Below are 23,839 nucleotides of genomic sequence, written 5' to 3'. Positions count from 1 at the left end.
AGTGAAATTGCAGAAGAACAATCAACAGGAAAACAAAGAAAGGAAGAAAGATTTTCCAGTTGAGGAGTCAAATGAAAATTCTTGCAGTTAGGAGGAGAATCAGTGGGGTTGAGAGGTGGAAGAAGAACCTAAACACCTCACAGTAAACAAGTTCACGGAAACCATTCCATTGATCATCAAAGGAAAAGAAATCTCTTCCCAGAATGAATTAGAGAAAAACAGAGATTTGGGCAAGAAAAGAGAAATACCAACTAGAAAAGAAGAAAGAATACTACAACTAGATTGAAGAGGTGATAGACATAGTTGAAAGAGTGAAGCCAGAAACAAATCAGGGGGAAAATAATCCCCCATAATTTGAAAGTTTGGAGAAAGAAGAAGAAGACTGAATGGAAGAAAATATGGAAAAGAAAGAACTCCTAGAGCTGGGAAAGAAAGAGCATATTAAACAAGAATTTAACAAAAATAAAATTTGTTATAACAGAAAAAGTTAAGAAGACGATAAGCTTAACAACAAGAAGAGACATTGCTAACAAAAGCAGACTAGTGGAAGAAACAGGATGTGTTCCTCCTCAAGAACCGGTTAGGGGAGAAGTGAAGTGTTAAGAGGAAGAAATCTGATACAGAACAAGGAGAGTTTCAATGAGAAGTTCTTTTAAGAGACTTATGGGCAGATGATCAAAAGACCCTCGCAGTTTCAAACAGCGCTCTAAAAATAGTGCTGGAACAGCATGGGGCTTTACCATACCTATGATCAGAGATAATTGCATGAACAGGTTCAGGGGGGGGGCTGGAGATCCGGTGGGTCTCCAGCCCCCCTAACCCCCCCAAAATCCCTCAGATGTTCCTGGTGGGCCGCAGATCAATCCCCCTCACCTGGTGGTCTAGCAGCCCTTGCCCACCCCCTACCTTAAATTGGAGGAAGGAGGTGGCCTCCCTCCTCTTCCATCGGCACCACCTGCAAAATGGCAGTGCCCAGCCCTGCCCAGTGTAACTGGGGCTTCACACCATATAAGGGAGTTTCCGCCAGACATCCAGCCCCCTGTTGCTGGGGGGGGGGGGGGTCAGGTTGCAGTTCCTGCAGGGGCTGCTGCATTGGGGGGAATGGGGTCCTGCTAGCATGCAAATGCATGCTGGACAGGGCTCACCATTCCTCCCCAATGGTCTGCAAACCCTAACGCCAGCTCCGAGCTGGCATAGGGTTTGTCGCAGCCAGCAAGCTAATCTTTGGCACACTGGTCGCTGATCATTGGGGATGAATAGGTTTAGCCCTGTTTTGCATGCATTTGCATGCTAGTTGCGTTCAGAGTCCGTGAGCACGTTGTTTCACGCGCTCGGGGGTTCTGATCATGGGGCGGTAGCAAACACAGGTTCTAGTATGGCGCTAACAGCCTCTAGCACCTGCATTTGCTTCTGATCATTGGCCCATTAGAGAGTGAAGTTCCAAGAAGGAAAGAACAGAAAAACTATAATTATAAAAAGGAAAGAAAAAAAATTTAGTATGAAAATAGAAATAGGCTTAACTGAATAAGAACTGTGCAAATAAGTCATGACTGTAAATAAAAACTACTGTGTAAAGAAACATGAAAATAGCGAGCCCACAACTTGCGTTTTAAACTGGTTCCAGCCGGTTTAAAACGCAAGTAGTTTACCGGGGGCATGCACTGAGGGCATTTTCCCTGCCACAGTAGCAGGCAACGAAAACGGAATGCAAATTATTCAAAAGCTATTATAATGAGCTGCACTACCGTTTTTCCGATTCCCTTACCGTAGGAACCCTAACGGGAGGTCTGCACCTCTCGTTAGGGCTCCTGTGAGGGAATCGGAAAGGAAAAGGGCCCCCCAAAAAAGGTAAAAAAGAAAAAAAAGCAGGGAGCGCATGTGAGGGGCGTCCTTTAAGGACGTACTCTCCCTGCGCTTGTGAGAGACATCTTTTTTTTCGCCATTTTTCACTCTGCCGGTGCTCGTGTTTTTTCCCCCTTCTATTTTGTCTTCGCTGCGCCACTTACCCCTCCACAGCAAAATTTTTCTATTTTCCTGGTTGCTGGAGAATCGGGACGTCCCTTTCGATTATGCACCTCTTCCTGGTCTCTTCAGCCAATCAGAGCGCATTTCGCTGACAACAGCCAGCTAAACCCGCTTTGATTGGCTGAAGAGACCAGGAAGAGGTGCATAATCGAAAGGGACGTCCCGATTCTCCGACTGGCAACCGAGGAAAATAGTGAATGCAAGTGAGCTACAACGAGTAGCTCATTTGCATTCCCTATCGTTGATGCATTCCCGTTCCCTACCGATTCGCTATGGAATCGGTAGGGAACGGGAATTACCGACGACTTTAGTGCATCTGGCTCAATGTTAGTAAGAAAAAGAGAAGAGATGTGTTAAAAAAGAAAAAATCTGTAACAAAAGTGATCTGGGAGAGCTTTGATCTCTGGGGGGGATAGGTTTGATCTTGTGGGGATTGGTTGTTACCTATTGATAACTGAGGAAAAAAAAACTGTAAAAAGAGCTATGTAAAACTGTATGAAGTTGGATTAGTATGTGACCTTTAGTAATGTAAAAAACCTCAGTTATAGTGGGTGAAAGCAAACAATAGGGCTTATGGACGTGTGTAAGTGAGTGATGGAAAAGAAGAAAACTGGTGAAAAGTACTACTGAAATTGAGTGTGTGGGAAAGAAAAATGATTTTAAGGCACAGCTAATGGTTAGAGCTCTGCAGATTTAAAGACTCACAGCTTGGAGATGGAGCAAGTTAAGAGATGATTATGAACTGCTGATCTGGCTGACAGATTATTTTGTCTGTCAGCCAGTTCAGCAGTTTGCAGTCACCTCTTAACTCACACAATTAATTCACAAAACGTTAACAGTTTCACACTTCACAAACACTATTCTACGTGTGAAACCTGTCAACATTGTGTGAATTAATTCAAACTTAGGGTGAAGGATAAGGTGCTCTGATTTCAGCAAATGAAGCTATTAATTCAGGTGCAGATGCTCAAACCTCTGGCACTGTTCAGTACAGTGCAGGAAAAATACCACCAGAACAGCGCAGCAACACAACTCCCTAATGCTCAGCAGTAATGACATGCAAACTTAGGCGCAATGTCATCGCTGTGCATAAAGGAGCTGTTTTGAGCTCTGTGCTAGAATTTTGCCTAGGCATGTGCTCAAGAGCTGTGTGTAAAAGCCCAGCTAGAGAAAATTTGGCTAGCTGGGTACCTGGTTGAGTGTTGCAGCCCAATATTTTGATGGCTCATACAATTACGTAAGAAAATGTTGCTCTGTAAAAGTATCATATGTAATGGTAAAGGAAAGCTGTGAAAATAAGTCCAAAACTATTTTCCTCGTCAAGCATAACTGGGTGTCAAAAAGTGAAGAAGAAAAAAAAAAAGAGTGTGAGAGACTGAAAGTAAAACAGAGAAAGTGATTGAGTAGGAACCCAGTGCCTGTGACACATTACATCAAAAATTTCATCTACAATTCTATCAATTGTAATTACATCGATCCACCACTAAGGCAGTTACAATAGAATACTGTACTAGCATAAGTCCACAGGTATGCACCTAACTTAAGGTGTACGGGTTGCCAGCTGGGAAAATATTTCCCAGCCCAACTCTCGCTCAAAAGGAGCCCAAAGATAGCCCAAGCTGACCAATGGGCTATATGAGGGGGGAGGGGGATGACCAATGGGCTATCTGAGGAGGGGTCCCACCCACCGTGCAAGCACCTATCTCTGCTGCCTCCTCTAAAAGTGCTCTTCCCTCACAACTGCTGCTGTGCTGTACTGGTGCTGCTCTGTTCTGCCTCTGCGTCACATGCTGCTGCAGTGCTCTCTGCCTCACTCCTCCTCCAGATGTTCTCTGCCAGACTGACTCACACACTCCTCCTCCAGAGCAACGACCTCACGCATCTCGTCCTCCTATTGGACAAATTTTGGAGCTGGAATGAGGCTTGAGATGAACCAAGCCTCATTCCGGATCCAGATTTGACCAATAAGGTGACAGTGGAGAGAGCTGGAATGAGGAACCAGCAGCAGCCGCCCCCCCAAAAAAAAAATCCCGCCCAGAAAGTTGCAATCCATGACTGCCAGAAATTGACCAAATGTTGCCAGGTCTGCGGGTTTCCCGCACAATTGGGCGGCTTTCGGCGACCGGTTGTGGGCAATTTTTTTTTTTAATTTTATAGAAGTCTTTATTGAACATTGCAAAATCAATACAATAATCACTCTATGCTCAACAATATACTATGGTACAGTGTCCAGCAAGCTTTACATGAGTGTATAACGATAATACCATCCATTCAATAACAATGTTGGAATAAACACCAATTCTACTTCAAGTTTTTAAATTTTTATACTTTTAACTTCCCCTATCCTACTCCCCCTTCCCCCCCCCCCCCCCCCCCCCCCCCCACCTTTCCGAATGCTCTGTAATCATATCCATTAGTCGGAACAATTTTTTAGAAAGGGTTCCCACACCCTTTCCCATGCAGGCAAAGTTTTAGCTCTCTGGGCAGTCAGTCTCTCCATTTCACATATGTAGCGCACCTTGGTGTTCCACCTTACCATTGAGGGTACCAAAGGTGACTTCCAGTGTTGTGCTAAGTTCAAACGAGCTGCATGTAGGGATCCTCTCAACAGAAGCCACTGGTCTGAGGTGAGGCCTATTGGTCGCTGCCCAAATAAGAAAGTTAGAGGATGCCACCTCACAGATTTGCCAACCCACTTCTGAATACGGGCTTGTATCCCCTTCCAGTAAGCCTTTGCTTTAGGACAAGACCACCAAATGTGCCCCATTGTCCCCACTCCCCCGCAATTTCTCCAACATTCCTTTGGCACTCTAGCAAACATGTGGTGCAGTCTAACCGGGGTCAGATACCATCTATAAAATACTTTAATAGCATTCTCTTGCATACTCACTGCTCGAGCTGATTTCAAAATCCTTTTCTCCAGTGTAACCCAGTCCGCCTCCGGTAATGTGAAATGTAATTCTTGCTCCCACCTCCTCCTATGTTGTACATATGGTCTGGCTGTAGCCATCAACTGTGCGTATAGGAAGGATATCAGTCCTCGCTCAATCTTAGAGTCTACGCATATTTCCTCCAATGGATGTGTATCCCGCTTCAGACTTCCTTTGTAAGCCTGGCCTGTCAAAAAGTGTTTTACCTGTGTGTAAGCATAGTGATCCTTATCCCTGAGCCCAAAGTCATCCACCAGCTGTACAAAAGGCACTATTTTCTCCTCTTGATGCATTTGTCCCAACAAATCCAGCCCAGAGTCTGCCCATCTCCTGAAGGTGTTATTTCCTATACCTGGCTCAAACATTGGATTTTCTGCTATGGGAGCTAAGCCCGGTTGTGGGCAATTTTTGCCGGCTGCGGGCTGTGGGAAATTGGGTGGCTTTTAAAAAGCTGCGGTGCGGGTTTGGGCGCTTTTCTGGGGCTTCTATTGGTCTAATTTGGTCCAATAGAAGCCCCGCCGAGGCGGGGTTAATGACGTCGGGGGCGGGGTTAGTGACGTTGGAGGCTACATGGGGGGTGGGGTTAGAGACGGAGGCTACGTCAGGGGTGGGGTTAATGATGCCGGAGGGTACATCGGGGGCAGGGTTAAAGATGTCAGAGGCGGGGTTAAAGACATCAGGGGCGGGGTTGATGATGTAGTAGTAGTTGGGGGTGGGAGTTTAACGTTGTGCGGGTTTTGGGTGGTATTTGGGCTGGTTTTGGGTGGGGAAAATTTTTTCAATCTGGCAACCCTATTTGACCGAGGCCAGCACAAGAAAGCCACCCAATTCTGAGGGAAAACCGTGGAGTTGGAAACACTGCTTACACTAGCTCAATGGCTGGTGTAAATGCTCATGCTTAACCGTAGACAGTTAGGTGTGCAACAGCAAGTATTCTCTAAAATATATGTGTAAGTGGCAGGCATGCTCCTGACCCCCCCCCCCCCATGCCCTACCCAGGTCCACACCCCCTTGCAGTTGTGAACTATGGAAATAGTACATACATTTTGTAGAAAACTGGCCATGGGCAGTTATGCATGCAACTGCTAATTAGTGACAATTAGCATCAGTTAATACCAATTATAGCCAATAATTGGTTTTTAATGCCAATTTGCATCTCATTATTCAATTATGTTGTGTGAATAACTGACCTTATTCTGTAATTTTGGTGTGCAACTTTGCACACAATCGTCAAGTTGGGTGTTAGTCAGTGGTGTGGTGAAGTAGGCACTCAGGGGCTTGCGAGAGCCGTTTTTAAGTTTTTAAGAATTTTGGGAGCTGGTTATTAAGGTAGCCCCCCCCCCCCCCCATGGCTACTTTAACAACTGGTTCCCAAAATGTGGGCTTGGGCCCCCTCCTGAATTCTCTTTTACTTTGCTGGCGGAGATGCTGAGCCCTACCAGTCAAGTAAATAGACTGCTGCTGCTCCCCACTTCTTGCTTCCAGCTCTGAGCAGCAGGCTGGGACTTTCCGTGCATGCTGCTCAGAGCCAGAAACAAGCGTCAAGGAGTGATGGCAGTCCATTTATTGGTTAGTGGAGCTCGGCATTCCTGCCAGCAAAGGTATGCCTAGCGTGCCTGCACGAGGAGGGGGAGAGAAAGTCATGCTTTGCCCCCGCCAGTTCACCCCTGCCCCCCCCCCCAAATTGCAGGGTTCGTTATGCCCGGAGAGAGAGCCCATTGTTAAAAATTTACCAGCACACCCCTGGGGTTAGTGCATAGGCCTAAAAGTTTGAGATTTGAACGCTCAGGGCCCTACTCATGGAATGGACAATTTGACAAGGCTCCACAGTACTTGCAGGGCTACATGTACAAAGCTTCAAGCTGTCTTTTCAAAGGAAAATTCCTTGGCACTGGACTGGTGCTACAAAAAGGACTTGTCCTACCTGCTTTGGGTATATGAAATGTGTGTGGGGCAAATTTTGCACAGAGGTTCAAAATGAAACCCCCATGAGTACTTCAATAGCTCCACCCCTTTTCCCCTCAAAGAGAGGGTACAATTTTGAAAGATTTTTCCTCACCGTGAAACAATTGTTCACCTGTGGAAAATTGTCCCTTTCAAGGTTTTATCATCGTCATTGAATTTAGAAGAAATATTTGCCTGAATTTGGTGATTTTTCACTGCTCCTCTGACTCTCCTTTCTCCACCCTTTCCAGACGACATCCTGCCTATTTTTGCCTATTCTCATAAGCTGGGGAAGTCAGTAACCGGTGGCTACATATACCGAGGTTGCCAGATGCCCAATCTGCAGGGGCTGTACATATTCGGAGACTTTATGAGTGGGTAGGTCAGGTGTTCTTAGATCTGCTCTCTCTGCACAGCAACAGGTTCCCTTTCATTCTGTAACATCTCTTTCTCTCTCACTAGACGTCTGATGTCACTGAAGGAAGACAAAGACTCTGGGGATTGGCACTACACTGAGATCTGTATGGGCCAGGATCAAACATGTAATTTCCCTAAACTCATCAACAGTTACTACCCATACATCATCTCCTTTGCTGAAGACGAGGCAGGTAACTTTAATAAATTTCTGGATTTAATACATGGTCATTGGAAGATATGTATCCAACATTAGGTGCTATTTTATACCTCCCAACTGAAATACCCACTCCCTACTGCTATGAATAAATCTGTCCTGCACCATCCCTCATCCTGTCATGCCATGACTCCTCTCAAATACTCATCCAGACCAACAGCACAGACTTTACAATCCTTCCTCTCCTTCAGAGATCTCTTGCATTTGTCCTATGCTTTCTTGAATTCAGATGCAGTCCTTGTCTCCAGCAACTCCACTGGCTGTTCCATGCATCCACCACTCTGTAAAGAAATATTTCCTTAGATTACTCCGGGTTCTATCTCCATTCACCCTCATCTAGTGATCCTTGTTCCAGATCTTCCTTTCCATTAAAAAAAAGCCTGATTTTTTTTAAATCTGAAAGGTGGTATATCAAATTTGAATAAATCTAAACATAAGCATTGTACCTTGGAGGTATATATGGAGAAAATCATATTTATCTCTCCTTCCCATCTTTCTTCCAAAGTATACACATTGAGATCTTTATGTCAGACCCCCTACACTTTTATGACAAAGACCACTGACCATTTTAGTAGGTGCCCTCTGGGCCAATTCTATTTATATCTTTTTGAAGGTGTGGTCTCCAGACTTGTGCACTGAACTGTAAATAGAGCCTCACCAGAGACTTATACAGAGGCAGTATCACCTCCTTTTTTCTGCTGGCCTTTCCTCATCCCTAGGCACCCAAGCATCCTTTTGGTTTTTGCAGCCAACACATCTCTTTGTTTGGCTACCTTAATATCATCAAATTGACCACCCCCAAGTCCCACTTTTCTTTTGGGTACAGAAGTACTTCACCCCCTATACAGTACCAGTCTGTCAGATTTTTACAGCCCAAATGCATGACCCTGCATTTTTGTTAGCATTAAATGTTAAATGTCAAACTCTAGACAATTCCTCAAATGTTGCTTGATCCCTCCTCATGTTATCCCTCCTCATGTTATCCCTCCTCATGTCTATCCTTTTGTAGATTTTGGCATCATCCACAAAAAGGCAAACCTTACTAGGCAGCCCTTCCACAATACCAAGGACTGACCCCTGTGGCACACCACTAGTAACATTTTTATCCTCAGACTGAACTCTATTTACCACTACCTTCTGTTGCCTCCCACTCAACCCAGTTACTGAACCAGTCAGTCACTTTAGGGCCTGTAAGGAAGAAAATCGCCTATATGGAACTGTGTCAAGACATTGCTAAAATCAAAATACATCATATCTAGCATTCTCTCTTGATTCAGTTCTCTGGGAACCCAGTCAAAGAAACTAATCAGATTTGTTTGACAAGACCTGCATCTAGTAAAATCATGCTGCCTTGGATCCTGCAATTCATTGGATTCCAGAAATCGTAATATCCTCTGTTTTAGTAGTATTTCCATTAATTTATTCACCACAGAGGTCAGACTTCCTGGCCTGTAGTTCCCAACCTTCTCCTACGGTTGCATCTTGTTCAGCCCCGTCTACCTTCTGTTTAACTAGCATCTCACAAACACAGTCTTCTAAAATTGGCTCAATGTCTATCACATTTCCATTTCTATTTGTGTCCATCTTCTTTAGTCCTAGTCCCTGCTCTTGCTCACTTTTGTTAAATGGTTCCACTTTATCCTCATAAGCTTCTATGTACTTCTCCCTTTCACCCTTGAGCCTCACAATGCCACTTTTGCACTTCTTCCTATCACTAACATATCTATAAAATGTCCTGGCCAACCCCCCCTTTTTTATCATATGGCTACTTTTTCTTCCATTTGCACCTTTGCTTTCCTGACTACTTTCCCAGCTTCTCTTAGCTTTTCCAGATATTTATTTATTTATTATTTATTTATTGCATTTGTACCCCACATTATCCCACCTATTTGCAGGCTCAATGTGGCTTACAGAGTGTTGTTATGACATAGTCATGACAGGATCTTAGATACAATCGGTAGTACAATCGGTAGATATTGTTGCTTGTCTTCCTTTGTCTGAAGGAAGTTAACTGAATCTGATCCCAATTGTCGATGAATAGCCTCTTTTATCCAAATCTCTCTTCAGACTTCCACAACACTCATAATCGGCAAGGAGACATAAGGGTACTCTACTCCCCACATGTCCCAAACCAATCGCTTTAGAAATAAGTCTGTCTTACTCACTCTGGGAAGCCTGCATCCTGCTGCTCAACCTTCATCAATCCAGGACATCTGTAACAGCTCCTTTCCCAACCAATGCCCAGCTAATTTCTCCATTGGTTGCACAACAGCTTCGTACCCACCAATAGATAGCAGGTTAAGATCCAAACCTTTTACAAGATGCTCAACCTCAGAGCAACTGACTGTCCATTCTGTAGTCATCACACCAGGACCACTTGACTCAAACTTTCCCATGGCAAGGCACAGATTCTCTAGCATTGCAGTGGGTTAGGGAAGACCTGTCTCGGGGTCAATTGATATTTTCCACAAGATTCGTTTCAGTCCTCTCTCAGCAGACTCTTTGCACATGTCCAATATTTTCATCCACCACTGAGATGGGATTGGGCTGTTCTCAGTTATGACCTTTATTTCGGGTGGTATTTCCTCCATTTGGGTCATACTTACCAATTCCGTTGCACTCCCTTTTGCCCACTGCCCCTCAGATGTTACTGAAGAGGAGAAGCAACCAGACCAGGACAGATTAGAATTCCATCCATCATTGCTACTTCTTGAAGTAGTCTCCAACTTCAGCCCTTCAGGCTTTCTGCCAACCCAAAGGGCCTCAGATTTGGGCAAAATTTCATCATGCCATGCTGCACCCTCCGAGGTATGGGCCTCCGGACTGATATCACTTGAACTTAGTTCTGCTGAACTCTGGAAAGCTTGCCCCAGGGAGCTCAAGTCCAAATCGGCACAGATCTTCTGCTTCTCCCTTTCCCTAGAAGAAATCTTGCTGATTAGCATTGCTTGAGTCGTTTCTCTTTTGAAGAATTTCTCCTCACATGCTGCACAGCATAGGCACATCAGTGTTGGATCACTTCGATACGAACACTCAGGGTACACCACTTGACTCAAATTGGCCCCATCTTCCACCGATAACTCCACCATAGCTTGCATTCTATGTGCCATCTCAAGAAGGAATCTAATACTGAAAAAACTGAAAAACAGCCAAACTCAATCTTGAAGGGTCACGCAAGGAATGAATGTCAGTGGTGATTACCAACTGAGAAGTACCCTCAGAAACCAAGGTCTTAGCCAAGGTCTGATCATCAGAACACTAATATCTATATAAGATTTTGTGCCTGTGATCTTGTCTCTTTCATGGGGTATAATACTTTCTCACAATTTTCTCAATAAAGCTAATCACTCTTAGACAAATTCAATCTCTAAATATAAATGAGTACAAAAAACTTTCCAAGCAACAGCATGGTTTAAGTAAATGAAAGCTTCCTCATAGCTGGCTTGATACCCCACATTCTCATTTTCAAGAAGGGCATTCTCTGCAGCTACAGGCAGAGCCAGCACACAGTCTCTTTCCTCTGAGTCATTCTTCAACATGCTTGTCCCCATGGATAATATTTCCATTCCACTTGCGCGCTCCTTGACCTACGAAGGTTACGAATGATGTCACCCAGTTCAACTTCCAATGGCAGATAGCGCTCAGGCTCTCTGCCGTATGCCACTTCTAGATACACTGCCCTCTCCTTCCCTGGCTGAGAATCGCTACCACTATGACTCAGCAAATTTCTTCCCCCTTCTCCTAGGTACTCATTGTTGGCGCGCTTTTCTCTATCCATTAGCACAGGTGGAAAAATTTGAATTTCCACCGACAGATATCTTCTATCTCTCCAGGAACAAATTTGTAAATCCCAGGCCTTCAAAATGGCCTCTGGTAATTGTAATCCACAGGCAAAGGTTTCTTCTGAAGGTTCTTCGGTCACAGTTCTTTTTCTTCAGCCTCTTGTAAGCCTCACGTTGGATAGGAGGGGAGAGATTAGTAAGCTCGACTCAGGAGAGAGACCTTGGGGTGTTGGTGTCTGAGGATCTAAAGGTGAAGAAACAATGCGACAAGGCGACGGCCGTGGCCAGAAGGATGCTAGGCTGCATAGAGAGGGGCATAACCAGCAGAAGAAAGGAGATGTTGATGCCTTTCTACAAGTCATTGGTGAGGCTCCTCTTGGAGTATTGTGTTCAGTTTTGGAAGCCGTATCTTGCTAAAGATGTAAAAAGACTGGAAGCAGTGCAAAGAAAAACTACAAATATGGTATGGGATTTGTGTTGGAAACTGTATGAGGAGAGACTTGCTAACTGAACATGTACAGTGGTGGAAATAAGTATTTGATCCCTTGCTGATTTTGTAAGTTTGCCCACTGACAAAGACATGAGCAGCCCATAATTGAAGGGTAGGTTATTGGTAACAGTGAGAGATAGCACATCACAAATTAAATCCGGAAAATCACATTGTGGAAAGTATATGAATTTATTTGCATTCTGCAGAGGGAAATAAGTATTTAATCCCTCTGGCAAACAAGACCTAATACTTGGTGGCAAAACCCTTGTTGGCAAGCACAGCGGTCAGACGTCTTCTGTAGTTGATGATGAGGTTTGCACACATGTCAGGAGGAATTTTGGTCCACTCCTCTTTGCAGATCATCTCTAAATCATTAAGAGTTCTGGGCTGTCGCTTGGCAACTCGCAGCTTCAGCTCCCTCCATAAGTTTTCAATGGGATTAAGGTCTGGTGACTGGCTAGGCCACTCCATGACCCTAATGTGCTTCTTCCTGAGCCACTCCTTTGTTGCCTTGGCTGTATGTTTTGGGTCATTGTCGTGCTGGAAGACCCAGCCACGACCCATTTTTAAGGCCCTGGCGGAGGGAAGGAGGTTGTCACTCAGAATTGTACGGTACATGGCCCCATCCATTCTCCCATTGATGCAGTGAAGTAGTCCTGTGCCCTTAGCAGAGAAACACCCCCAAAACATAACATTTCCACCTCCATGCTTGACAGTGGGGACGGTGTTCTTTGGGTCATAGGCAGCATTTCTCTTCCTCCAAACACGGCGAGTTGAGTTCATGCCAAAGAGCTCAATTTTTGTCTCATCTGACCACAGCACCTTCTCCCAATCACTCTCGGCATCATCCAGGTGTTCACTGGCAAACTTCAGACGGGCCGTCACATGTGCCTTCCGGAGCAGGGGGACCTTGCGGGCACTGCAGGATTGCAATCCGTTATGTCGTAATGTGTTACCAATGGTTTTCGTGGTGACAGTGGTCCCAGCTGCCTTGAGATCATTGACAAGTTCCCCCCTTGTAGTTGTAGGCTGATTGCTAACCTTCCTCATGATCAAGGATACCCCACGAGGTGAGATTTTGCGTGGAGCCCCAGATCTTTGACGATTGACAGTCATTTTGTACTTCTTCCATTTTCTTACTATGGCACCAACAGTTGTCTCCTTCTCGCCCAGCGTCTTACTGATGGTTTTGTAGCCCATTCCAGCCTTGTGCAGGTGTATGATCTTGTCCCTGACATCCTTAGACAGCTCCTTGCTCTTGGCCATTTTGTAGAGGTTAGAGTCTGACTGATTCACTGAGTCTGTGGACAGGTGTCTTTCATACAGGTGACCATTGCCGACAGCTGTCTGTCATGCAGGTAACGAGTTGATTTGGAGCATCTACCTGGTCTGTAGGGGCCAGATCTCTTACTGGTTGGTGGGGGATCAAATACTTATTTCCCTCTGCAGAATGCAAATAAATTCATATACTTTCCACAATGTGATTTTCCGGATTTAATTTGTGATGTGCTATCTCTCACTGTTACCAATAACCTACCCTTCAATTATGGGCTGCTCATGTCTTTGTCAGTGGGCAAACTTACAAAATCAGCAAGGGATCAAATACTTATTTCCACCACTGTATACCTTGGAGGAAAGGAGAAACAGGAGTGATATGATACAGATGTTCAAATATTTGAAAGGTATTAACCCGCAAATGAACCTTTTCCAGAGATGGGAAGGCAGTAGAACCAGTGGCGTAGCCAGACTGCCAATTTTGGATGGGCCTGAACCTAAAGTGGGTGGGCACAAAATTTTCTCTCTATCCCCCTTCCCCAGCAAAATTTAGTCACACTAATCAGATGCATTTGTCACATAGGGGTAAAGTGCTGCTTTTCAGTGCATCAGGTTTCAGAAAATTTATTTAAAAGCCTAACACCCTTTTCAATGAGCTTTCAGAGGCCAAAACCTCCTGCCTCAGGTCAGCATAACGCTGTTATGGTATCCTCTCCTGACCTAAGGAAGGAAGTATTGGTCTCTGAAACTTTATTAACACAGGTACCATATTACTTTATCCTAAATTAAAATAAAATTATTTTCTTTAGCTTTGTTGTATGGCCATTTACTTTTTCTCATTGTGTTGCTCCCAGTTTCTAGATTCTGCTTTCCTTCGTCTTTCTCTTGCCAGGGTTTCCTGTCCATTCACCACCTATGGCTTTTCATCTTTTCCTCACCATTGTTCTCCACATGCCCCTTCCTCTTATTCTCCAGTCTTTCCCTACTCTGTCCTCTCCCTCTTTCCATCCAGCAGCTCCCCTCTTTCTTTTGCATCCAGCATCTCCTTTTTCTCCCTACCCTTCCACCCATCTACCCTCTCTCCTGATCCTTCCATCTAGTGTCTCTATCTCTCTACCCTTTTCTGTTCAGTCTCCCCTCTCTCTCTCTCTCTCCACATCCTTCCAGTCTCTCCCCTTTCTCTCTGCATCCTTCCATCCATCTCCCCTCTTTCTCTCCCTATCCTCCCATGTCCAGCGGCTCTCTCCCTTCCCTCCTGTCCCTTCTTCCTCTCCCTCCCATGTCTCAGCGGCTCTCTCCCTTCCCTCCAGTCCCTTCTTCCTCTCCCTCCCATGTCCCAGCGGCTCTCTCCCTTCCCTCCAGTCCCTTCTTCCTCTCCCTCCCATGTCCCAGCGGCTCTCTCCCTTCCCTCCAGTCCCTTCTTCCTCTCCCTCCCATGTCCCAGAAGCTCTCTCCCTTCCCTCCAGTCCCTTCTTCCTCTCCCTCCCATATCCAGCAGCTCTCTCCCTTCCCTCCAGTCCCTTCTTCCTCTCCCTCCCATATCCAGTAGCTCTCTCCCTTCCTTCCAGTCCCTTCTTCCTCTCCCTCCCATGTCCCAGCAACTCTCTCCCTTCCTTCCAGTCCCTTCTTCCTCTCCCTCCCATGTCCCAGCAACTCTCTCCCTTCCCTCCAGCCCTTTCCTCCTCTCCCTCCCATGTCCCAGCAGCTCAGCCATTTTTCCTCCTGGTCCGCCCATCCGCATCCTTCGCGCTGTCTCTATCCCTTTTGTCCCACGGAGGCAGCGCTTCCTTCCTGCCCTGTCTTCTCCCGAAGCTCCGCTGCATCGGTCCCTCCCTGCAAGTAGAATCCTCCTTCGCCGGTTGCGCTGTGCTGCCATGCACATGGAGCTTCGCTCCTCCCCCTGCCGCGTTCATCCGGCCCTAAACAGGAAGTGCATCACAGAGGGCCAGATAGACGCGGCAGGGGGAGGAGCGTAGCTGCGTGTGCAATTGCATGGCAGCGCAGTGCGACCGGCGAAGGAGGATTCTACTTGCAGGGAGGGACCGATGCAGCGGAGCTTCGGGAGAAGACAGGGCAGGAAGGAAGCGCTGCCTCCGTGGGACAAAAGGGATAGAGACAGCAATGCGGATGGGCGGGCCTGGAGGGAAAATGGGTGGGCCTGGGCCCGTCCAGGCCCACCCGTGGCTACGCCCCTGAGTAGAACTAGAGGACATGAATTGAGGTTGAAGGGGGGCAGACTCAGGAGTAATGTCAGGAAGTATTTTTTCACAGAGAGGGTAGTGGATATGTGGAATGCCCTCCCGCGGGAGGTGGTGGAGATGAAAATGGTAAATGGAATTCAAACGTGCATGGGATAAACACAAAAGAATCCTGTTTAGAAGGAATGGTTCCACGGAATCTTAGCGAAGATTGGGTGGCGACGCCGATAATTGGTAACAAAACGGGAGCTGGGCAGACTTCTACGGTCTGCGCCCTGATCGTGACTGAATAGATAGGGATGGGCTGGAGTGTAAATTTTAAGGGGCTTCGATGTTAGCTTCAGAACTTAGTACAAGAACAGTGCTGGGCAGACTTGTGCGGTCTGTGCCCTGAGAAAGGCAAGGACAAATCAAACTCGGGTATACATATAAAGTATCACATACCATGTAAAATGAGTTTATCTTGGTGGGCAGACTGGATGGACCGTACAGGTCTTTATCTGCCATCATTTGCTATGTTACTATATTACATACAGGACAGAAATAGAAAGAAGAGCTGGGGGGGGGGGGGGGAACCTGTGTAGAGCAGCAGTTACAATCCTAAATGAAAGAGGGTTTAGCATGCACAAAACAGCAGTTACAACCTTAGACCCTACACAAAGGAGGGAGTAACCTGCATGGAGCGGCAGCTACAACCCTAAACAAAAGAGGGATTAGCCTGCCCAGAGCAGTAGTTACAACCCTAAATGAACATGGAGGTAACCTGCACAGAGTGGCAAAGTAATTAAAAAAAAAAAAAAAAAAATATATATATATATATATATATATATATATATATATATATATATATATATAAAACCACAGAGGGATTATCTGCATGGAGTGGCAGCTACAATTCGGACTGGATGTGCCATGTGCAGGTCTTTATCTGCTACCATGTAACAGTTGTCCTTCCCCCAACCATTGTGACTCAGAAGCTCATGTGTCACTGGTATAAACTCCTGATTACTTCTAATCTTATTGTTCATTGTCATGTCTAATCTTGTCCCAGACTAGTTTCATTTTCTGAAAATGAAATTCCCCCTCCCCCCTCCTTCCCCCTAGGCTACTTCTCCATTGGTCCAGTAACACAATCCATTATTTCTCCTTTCATTTTTACTTTTAGGAGAGATGTACATTCTTTCCACAAGAAATCCCAGTGCTGCCATCCCAGCAGGGGTCATGTACAAGATTGTAGATCCTTCCAAGTAAGTCATTGTGTGAGTGCATGTCTCTGTGACTGTCTGACTGTCTATATGAGTATGCACGTGATTCAGAGATTCAGTGGAAACCAGAGATGCCAAGTTATTCAATTCCTGGTTGGAGATTTTGGGACAGTCCTGGATTTCTGACCATCTTATCCTGGTGCATTATGGGACTTGCAGCACTGATTTCTATGGGCAGGATCAGGCACTACAAATTCCACACTTTTTGGGATGTCAGCTCAAAACCAGGAATGTCACAAAATCTCTAGCTTGGAACTGGGTAACTTGGCATCTCTAGTGGAAACTCAGACCCTGTATAACAATGCTGGAAGATACAGTCACCACAGGATAGCATGCAGCATGGGAGATTCTGTCTAGACACAGGCACCACAGGGTACAGTGTAGCATGGATACAGTTTAGATTATTAAAAAAAAAAAAAACAGGCAGCAGGATAATAAACACCACATCAAAAGGTTACAGAAACCAATCCTAGTTTCAGGTTTCTTCATACTGTGGAATCTCCCACCAAACAACATATACACTAGACAATTTTCAGTTGGGGAATGTGACCTCAGCACTAAACACCAACATCAGGAAAATCATTCCCACTAGGAGGCTACAATCAAAATAATCATTGGCCAGTAGGTCCCCAAAATTTTCTAAATATATCATTAAAGGTGTAGAATAACACTGCACCACAAAACTAGCACGCAATGAAAAAACTCCACCAAGGCACAGGAGTGACTCAGTAGTTTGGAGACACCATTGAAATTTGCAAAACTTCACAGGTCACAGTTCATTAATTCTCACAATTTCATCAGCTGCATTCATCATAATCACACCATAAACAAAGTAAATGTCCAAATATCATATTACTTATCTAAATCAGTGTGTCCAAACTCAACAAAGGTCCCTTTGTTTTGCTAAGGCTGCATCGGGTGTTAAGCACAGCAGACCCAAGTCTTACCCCCGATGCAGCATGGGAGATACAGCCAAGACACTGACACATTTGGGTATAGTGCACATAAGCACCCAAGTGTTGACATACTGGGACAGACTGAAGGACCATCAAGCCCAGTATCCTGTTTCCAACAGTGGCCAATCCAGGTCACAAATACCGGGCAAGATCCCAGAACAGTAAAACAGATTTTATGCCTTGTCCTAGAAATAAGCAGTGGATTTTCCCAAGTCCATCTTAATAATGGCTTATGGACTTTTCTTTTACGAAATTAGCCAACCCTTTTCTAAACCCTGCTAAGCTAACTGCTTTTACTACATTTTCTGGCAACTAATTCCAGAGTTTATAATTACATGTTGAGAGAAGAAATATTTTTTTTTCTGGTTTGTTTTAAATTTACTACTAAGTAGCTTCATTGCATGCCCCCTATTTCTAGTATTTTTGGAAGGAGTAAACAAATATTTTACCTCTTCCCATTCCACTCCATTCAGTATTTTATAGACCTCTATCATATCTCCCCTCAGCCATCTCTTCTTCATGTTGAAGAGCCCTAGCCACTTTAGCCTTTCCACAAACACTGCAGGGTACAGGGAGATACAGTCCAGGGGCGTAGCCACGGGCGGGCCTGGACGGGCCCAGGCCCAGCCACTTTTGCTCCAGGCCTACCCACCCTAACTAGCCCCAACCCAACCAGTGGTGTAGCTCTCCCAAGCGAGGCTCCAATCTTTTCCTGCCTCTTCTGCCCGCTCTCCCCGTCCGCATGGTCTCCTCACTTTTACTGCCCTGAAGCACCGTTCTCCCTCCAGCACCGGCGATTCCCATAGCCAGCCTTCTGCCAGCATGCATCGTCGGGGCCTCTTCTCTTAGTCGCATCCCGCCTACTCTGCAACTTCCTGTTTTCTGCAAAGGTGGGACGCACACCTGAGAGGCCCCGACGACGCACGCTGGCAGAAGGCTGACTATGGGAATCGCCGGTGCTGGAGGGAGAATGGCACTTCAGGGCAGTAAAAATGACCAGCACTGACCATGTGCAGGGGGCTGTCGGCATCTGGAAGAACACTGCCAAATGCCCTGGGTTTGAAACAGTTCAGTGGGTGGGGGAGGGGGGGAAGGAGGGCAGCGAGTGGAGAGGAAATGCGAGGCCCGTGCCCACCCAGTCCACCTCCAGGCCCATCTAAAAATTGAACTCTGGCTACGCTATTGATACAGTCTGAACACAGACTTCACAGGGTATATAGTGCAATATGGTAGATGCCATCTAGACACAGACACTGCAGGGTACAATGCAGTATGGTAAGATACAGACACCACAAAGTAGACTACAGCATGGGGAAATACTGCCTACATACAGGCACCATAGGTACAGTATAGCATGGAGAAATACAGTCAGACAGCACAGGTTACATTGCAGACAGACTAACCACAGACACTACAGTATACAGTGCAGATGTCAAAACACAGACACTGCAGGATACAGTGTAACATGGAAAGATGGAGCATGTGTTTCAATGTGGCAGCATAAAAAGAACATTTTCTAATAAAAGCTTCACACACGCTCATTTGGAAAGATAGTGGTGGTATAAGCTCATCAATACTATACATCAGTGGCGTTCCTAGGGGGGGCGGTGGGTGCGGTCCGCCCCGGGTGCACGCCGCTGGGGGGGGGTGCCGCGCGCACCTGTCCTCCGTTGTTCCATGCTTCTTCTCTGCCCTGGAACAGGTTACTTCCTGTTCCGGGGCAGAGAAGAAGCATGGAACAACGGAGGACAGGCACGCGCGGCACCCCCCCCCGGCGGCGTGCACCCGGCGGGGAGGGGGTTCCTTCACGGGGGTGACCTTTCGCCAGGGGGGGTCCAAGCTGCATCGGGGGGGAGGCGCTGCACCCGGGGGGGGGGCGGGGCGCAACGGCGATCCGCCCCGGGTGCCAGCCCCCCTAGGAACGCCACTGCTATACATAAGATATACTGACTCCTGAAGCAGGCATTGATTGCCGAAAAATGGTTCCGTGTAGTGCCTGAGTCTGATTGATTTTGACTGTGGCTATCTAATAAATGGTATCATATTCATATGGACCTCTGTGGCTGTTTAATTATTGGTTGGCCATTGGCCCTTTCCTACTTCTCTTCTTAAACTTGCTTTTGTGGGGAATTTGCCCTTTTTTTTGTTTCTGCAAGATACAGTCACCACCACACAATAGAGTACAACGTGGGGAGATATTGTCTACACACAGACAGCACAGGGGAGGTACAGTGGAACCTCTTTTTTTCAATGGTAGCTTTAAGGCAAATTCCACAGAAGATTTACAATCAAGTTTGTACCTGAAACAATTGAAGATGAAGTGATTTACCCAAGGTCACAATGAGTGTCAGTAGAAGGAGTAGGATTTGAACCTGGGCTTCCCACTGCTCTGACTATTGGGGTACTCTTCCATGTTCAGTATAGTGTTTAGATACATTCTCTTGTACTATGTGACTGGGGATTTCTCTGGCATTGAGTGAATTCCTTCAAAAAGGCAGTAAATACATCCTAATACATAAATAAATAAATAATAATATATATGAAAGCTGTAAGTAATTCTGTATCTCTCTTGCAAGGCGAGCACCCCCTGGAATGTGTTCCATCACCCCTTCTTTTGTGCCAGTGAAAGGCAAACTGGTGGATTTCTACCCACAACAGAGTAAGTGTAGCTTCACAAGGCCTGTTCCTCAGACACCATTTTTGGCACACATAACACTGCACAAGAGAACAAATTCCTCTTGCCAAAGTCTCCAACAGTTTTTCTCTTTCTTTAATTGCAGAATTTGTTCCGAAATCCAAAACAACTACTATACCCCCGAGCTCAGCCACTCCAGGGATCAGCCCCAGCAGCTTGCCTGGAAACAGCACCCCAAGTTATCTGTCTCCTGTGACCCACAAACTATATGCCACATCAAGAACAGAAATCCCCCTCCTTGGAGTGAATCCATTGACTGCCACCCCAGCTGAACCTACAGGGACCTCAAAACAATGGGTTACTCAGGAGCCAACGGTCACCTACACTTTTCCAAAGGAAAGGAGCAAGCTAGTACTTACAACACCTCCTATAACAGGTGTAGAGACCACCAGACAGTGGGTCACACAGGAACCAAAGATCAGTCATACAGTCCACTGGGACAAGAGAAATGTGTCCCCTACATCTACCCTATCTGTAGCTGTAGTGACCACCAATGTATGGGTCACTCAGTGGCCAAAGGGCACCCATCCCATCCCACAGGAAGGAGAAATGTCACTCTCCTTAGCAACACCTGCCCTAAAACATAAGAACGCCTCCTCTGACTGGTACCAGGAGCTGGTAAATCTGCTAGAGTCCAATGTGAATGCTGGAGAAAAAGCATACATTCCACTTGCACCGCACCACGTCACAACCCAACCACCAAGGGAAACACAGCAGCTAAACCACCAAGCCACCACCAAGCCAAGAATAGGGGGTGGTAAGGGTAAAACTCAGAGGAGGATTAGAATAAAGTATGGTCGACGTCGGAGGCTCAAGCCCGGCATAGTAAGACTGGTAAATGGTGCTAACCTGACTGACCGGGGTAGGGTAGAGATACATATTAATGGGGAATGGGGCACTGTCTGCAATGACCACTTTGACAGCCGAGCAGCATTGGTGGTGTGCCGGCAGCGGGGCTACGCCTCGGTCCTGAAGGTGGCCAAGAAGGCAGAATTTGGAGAAGGTGTTGGCCTCAGAATCTTGTTAGATGATGTAAAGTGTAAGGGCTCAGAGGGGACCCTTCTGGAGTGCCAAAGGTCAATGATTGGCAGGCATGACTGCACCCACCAGGAAGATGTGGGGGTTGTCTGTGGACATGAGGAAGACTGAAGTTCAAAAATGTTTTCTAGTATGGTCCAGCTGCAGTAGCTTTCCATTTTCTGTTGGCACTGGTCTACAAGTGAGGATCATCCTGAGAATATTTGGGAGGGAAAAGGAAGAAAGAGTGGTGAGCAGGACTCACCTTGAGGATTGGAGAGGGTTAGTGGATAAGCCTATTCCAGACCTGCTACATAATTTCAGTCCATCAGGGACTAGGATCATAACCTGACCCAGGTCTACCCAAAGAGGTACTATCAGTCCTAGGTTTGCCCTATAGCACACACAGAGGTTGTGGTTCTGGATTACTCAAGAAAAGTAGGAACCAGAACTTCATGACTGGATGAGATCAGTCTATCTGGGTTCCTCTAAGACCCCCAACTCTTGCTGTGATACTTTGATCAAGTCCTGGCTTTCCCTTGAATTCTTGTCTATAAAGCTTTGCGGGAGTTGTATTTCCACAAAGGGGCAATTCTATACCTTGGCACCTCCAGTTAGGAGTACCAATGCCACACACTGAGTGCTAATTATATAACTGGCATCTAGGATGCTAGGAATTATTAGGAAAAGGATGATAAATAAGACCAAGAATATTATAATGCCTCTGTATTGCTCCCTGGTGAGATCTCACCTTGAGTACATAAGTACATAAGTAATGCCATACTGGGAAAAGACCAAGGGTCCATCGAGCCCAGCATCCTGTCCACGACAGCGGCCAATCCAGGCCAAGGGCACCTGGCAAGCTTCCCAAACGTACAAACATTCTATACATGTTATTCCTGGAATTTTGGAGTTTTCCAAGTCCGTTTAGTAGCGGTTTATGGACTTGTCCTTTAGGAAACCGTCCAACCCCTTTTTAAACTCTGCTAAGCTAACCGCCTTCACCACTTTCTCCGGCAACGAATTCCAGAGTTTAATTACACGTTGGGTGAAGAAAACCTTTCTCCGATTTGTTTTAAATTTACTACACTGTAGTTTCATCGCATGCCCCCTAGTCCTAGTATTTTTGGAAAGCGTGAACAGACGCTTCACATCCACCTGTTCCACTCCACTCATTATTTTATATACCTCTATCATGTCTCCCCTCAGCCGTCTCTTCTCCAAGCTGTATAGCCCTAGCCTCCTTAGTCTTTCTTCATAGGGAAGTCGTCCCATCCCCGCTATCATTTTAGTCGCCCTTCGCTGCACCTTTTCCAATTCTACTATATCTTTCTTGATATTGCATTCAGTTCTGGTCACCATATCTCAAAAAAGATATAGCAGGATTAGAAAATGTTCAAAGAAGAGCAACCAAAATGATAAAGGGGATGGAACTGGAACTCCTCTCATATGAGGAAAGTTTAAAGAGGTTAGGGCTCTTCAGCTTGGAAAAGAGATGGCCGAGGGGGGGATATGATTGAGGTATACAAAATCCTGAGTGATGTAGAACGGGGAGAAGTGAATCGATTTTTCACTCTTCATAAAGACCAGGGGACATGGGTCAGTCCTGAAGGTGATGAGCCCACTCTACTGCCCCCTCAGTCAGATCTGCCATCATTTCATGCCTCTTTTATGTATGCCTCGCTTTCCAGGGTCCTCTTCCGATGAATCAGCGGGCTCCTGGTGGCATTAATGTGGTAGGTCTTCACCTAGATTCTGCAAAATATCAACTTGTCCATTTCCTGGCTCCACTGCTGCCTTTCCAGATTGCCTCCCTAAGCCATCTTTCTTTTAGGTCTTAATGGAGGCAATTATATAACGTGGTGCCTCAATTTAATCTCTTTTTTCAATACCATTTTATATTGTATCTGTTGGTACGAGGCAACATTGTCTATTTCATTTAAGAGACTACATTGTATGAGCTCCTTTGTCTGTCAGTATATCCCCTGTGCAACTACTGATTGACGCCTGATGAAGGTTTTTTTTAAAACCGAAACACGGACCGTGTTGGGTCCTTAATAAAGTTTTTTTTGGAGCATCTTACCCCTTATCTTGGATTGGTCTCTTGAAGTTATTTTTCCACCTGTTTTTTTGTGTTGGACTTTTGTGGAAATTTTGGACCTTTCTTGTTTTTTCAATTTAATCTCTACAATGGGGCACACATCTAAGTCATTGTAGAATACTAGTGTAAACCTGCATTGGCGCACCAAAACTTAGGTATGACCACTTACACCATGTCAATGGCAGGTATAAATGGTTGCACTTAAGAGCACTAAGGGGTCTTTTTACTAAGGCGTGATAGGCCTAGTTGGACACATTGAGGCGTCCCGCGGTTGTACTCTGCTTAGCGTGTGCTAATTCCATGCTGGAAAATATTTTTTATTTTGCTGGGTGGGAGGCATGTCTGGGGGGGGCAGAGAGTAGGCACAATACTGCATGCTACCCAATTAATGCGGGAGCCTTTACCGCCTCCTAAATAGGTGGCAGTAAGGGCTCCCAGCGGTAATGGCCACGTGTTAATGGGGAAATTAGGGCGTGGCCATTTTTTTTTAAACCCAAATGTGCCCATTTTACTGCCTCACTAAAAATGGC

At 45.9% G+C, this 23,839-nt stretch overlaps 1 protein-coding gene across 1 annotated transcript in view; it reads left to right on the top strand.

Moving 5' to 3' along the window:
- The window catches only part of LOC115481001 (HHIP-like protein 1), a 104,658-nt gene extending 83,318 nt beyond the window's left edge, over window positions 1-21,340 (top strand). The window contains exons 6-10 of the mRNA XM_030219986.1: window positions 7,151-7,277; window positions 7,362-7,507; window positions 16,441-16,522; window positions 20,073-20,155; window positions 20,277-21,340. Coding sequence (XP_030075846.1) covers window positions 7,151-7,277; window positions 7,362-7,507; window positions 16,441-16,522; window positions 20,073-20,155; window positions 20,277-21,340 — 1,502 coding nt within the window. The remainder of the gene's footprint in view (window positions 1-7,150; window positions 7,278-7,361; window positions 7,508-16,440; window positions 16,523-20,072; window positions 20,156-20,276) is intronic.
- The last annotated feature ends 2,499 nt before the right edge of the window (window positions 21,341-23,839 follow it).

The sequence above is a fragment of the Microcaecilia unicolor genome, chromosome 11 (genome assembly GCF_901765095.1).
Source record: "Microcaecilia unicolor chromosome 11, aMicUni1.1, whole genome shotgun sequence".
In the NCBI taxonomy this organism is placed as follows: domain Eukaryota; kingdom Metazoa; phylum Chordata; class Amphibia; order Gymnophiona; family Siphonopidae; genus Microcaecilia; species Microcaecilia unicolor.
This window is presented reverse-complemented; position numbering and strand designations above follow the sequence as displayed.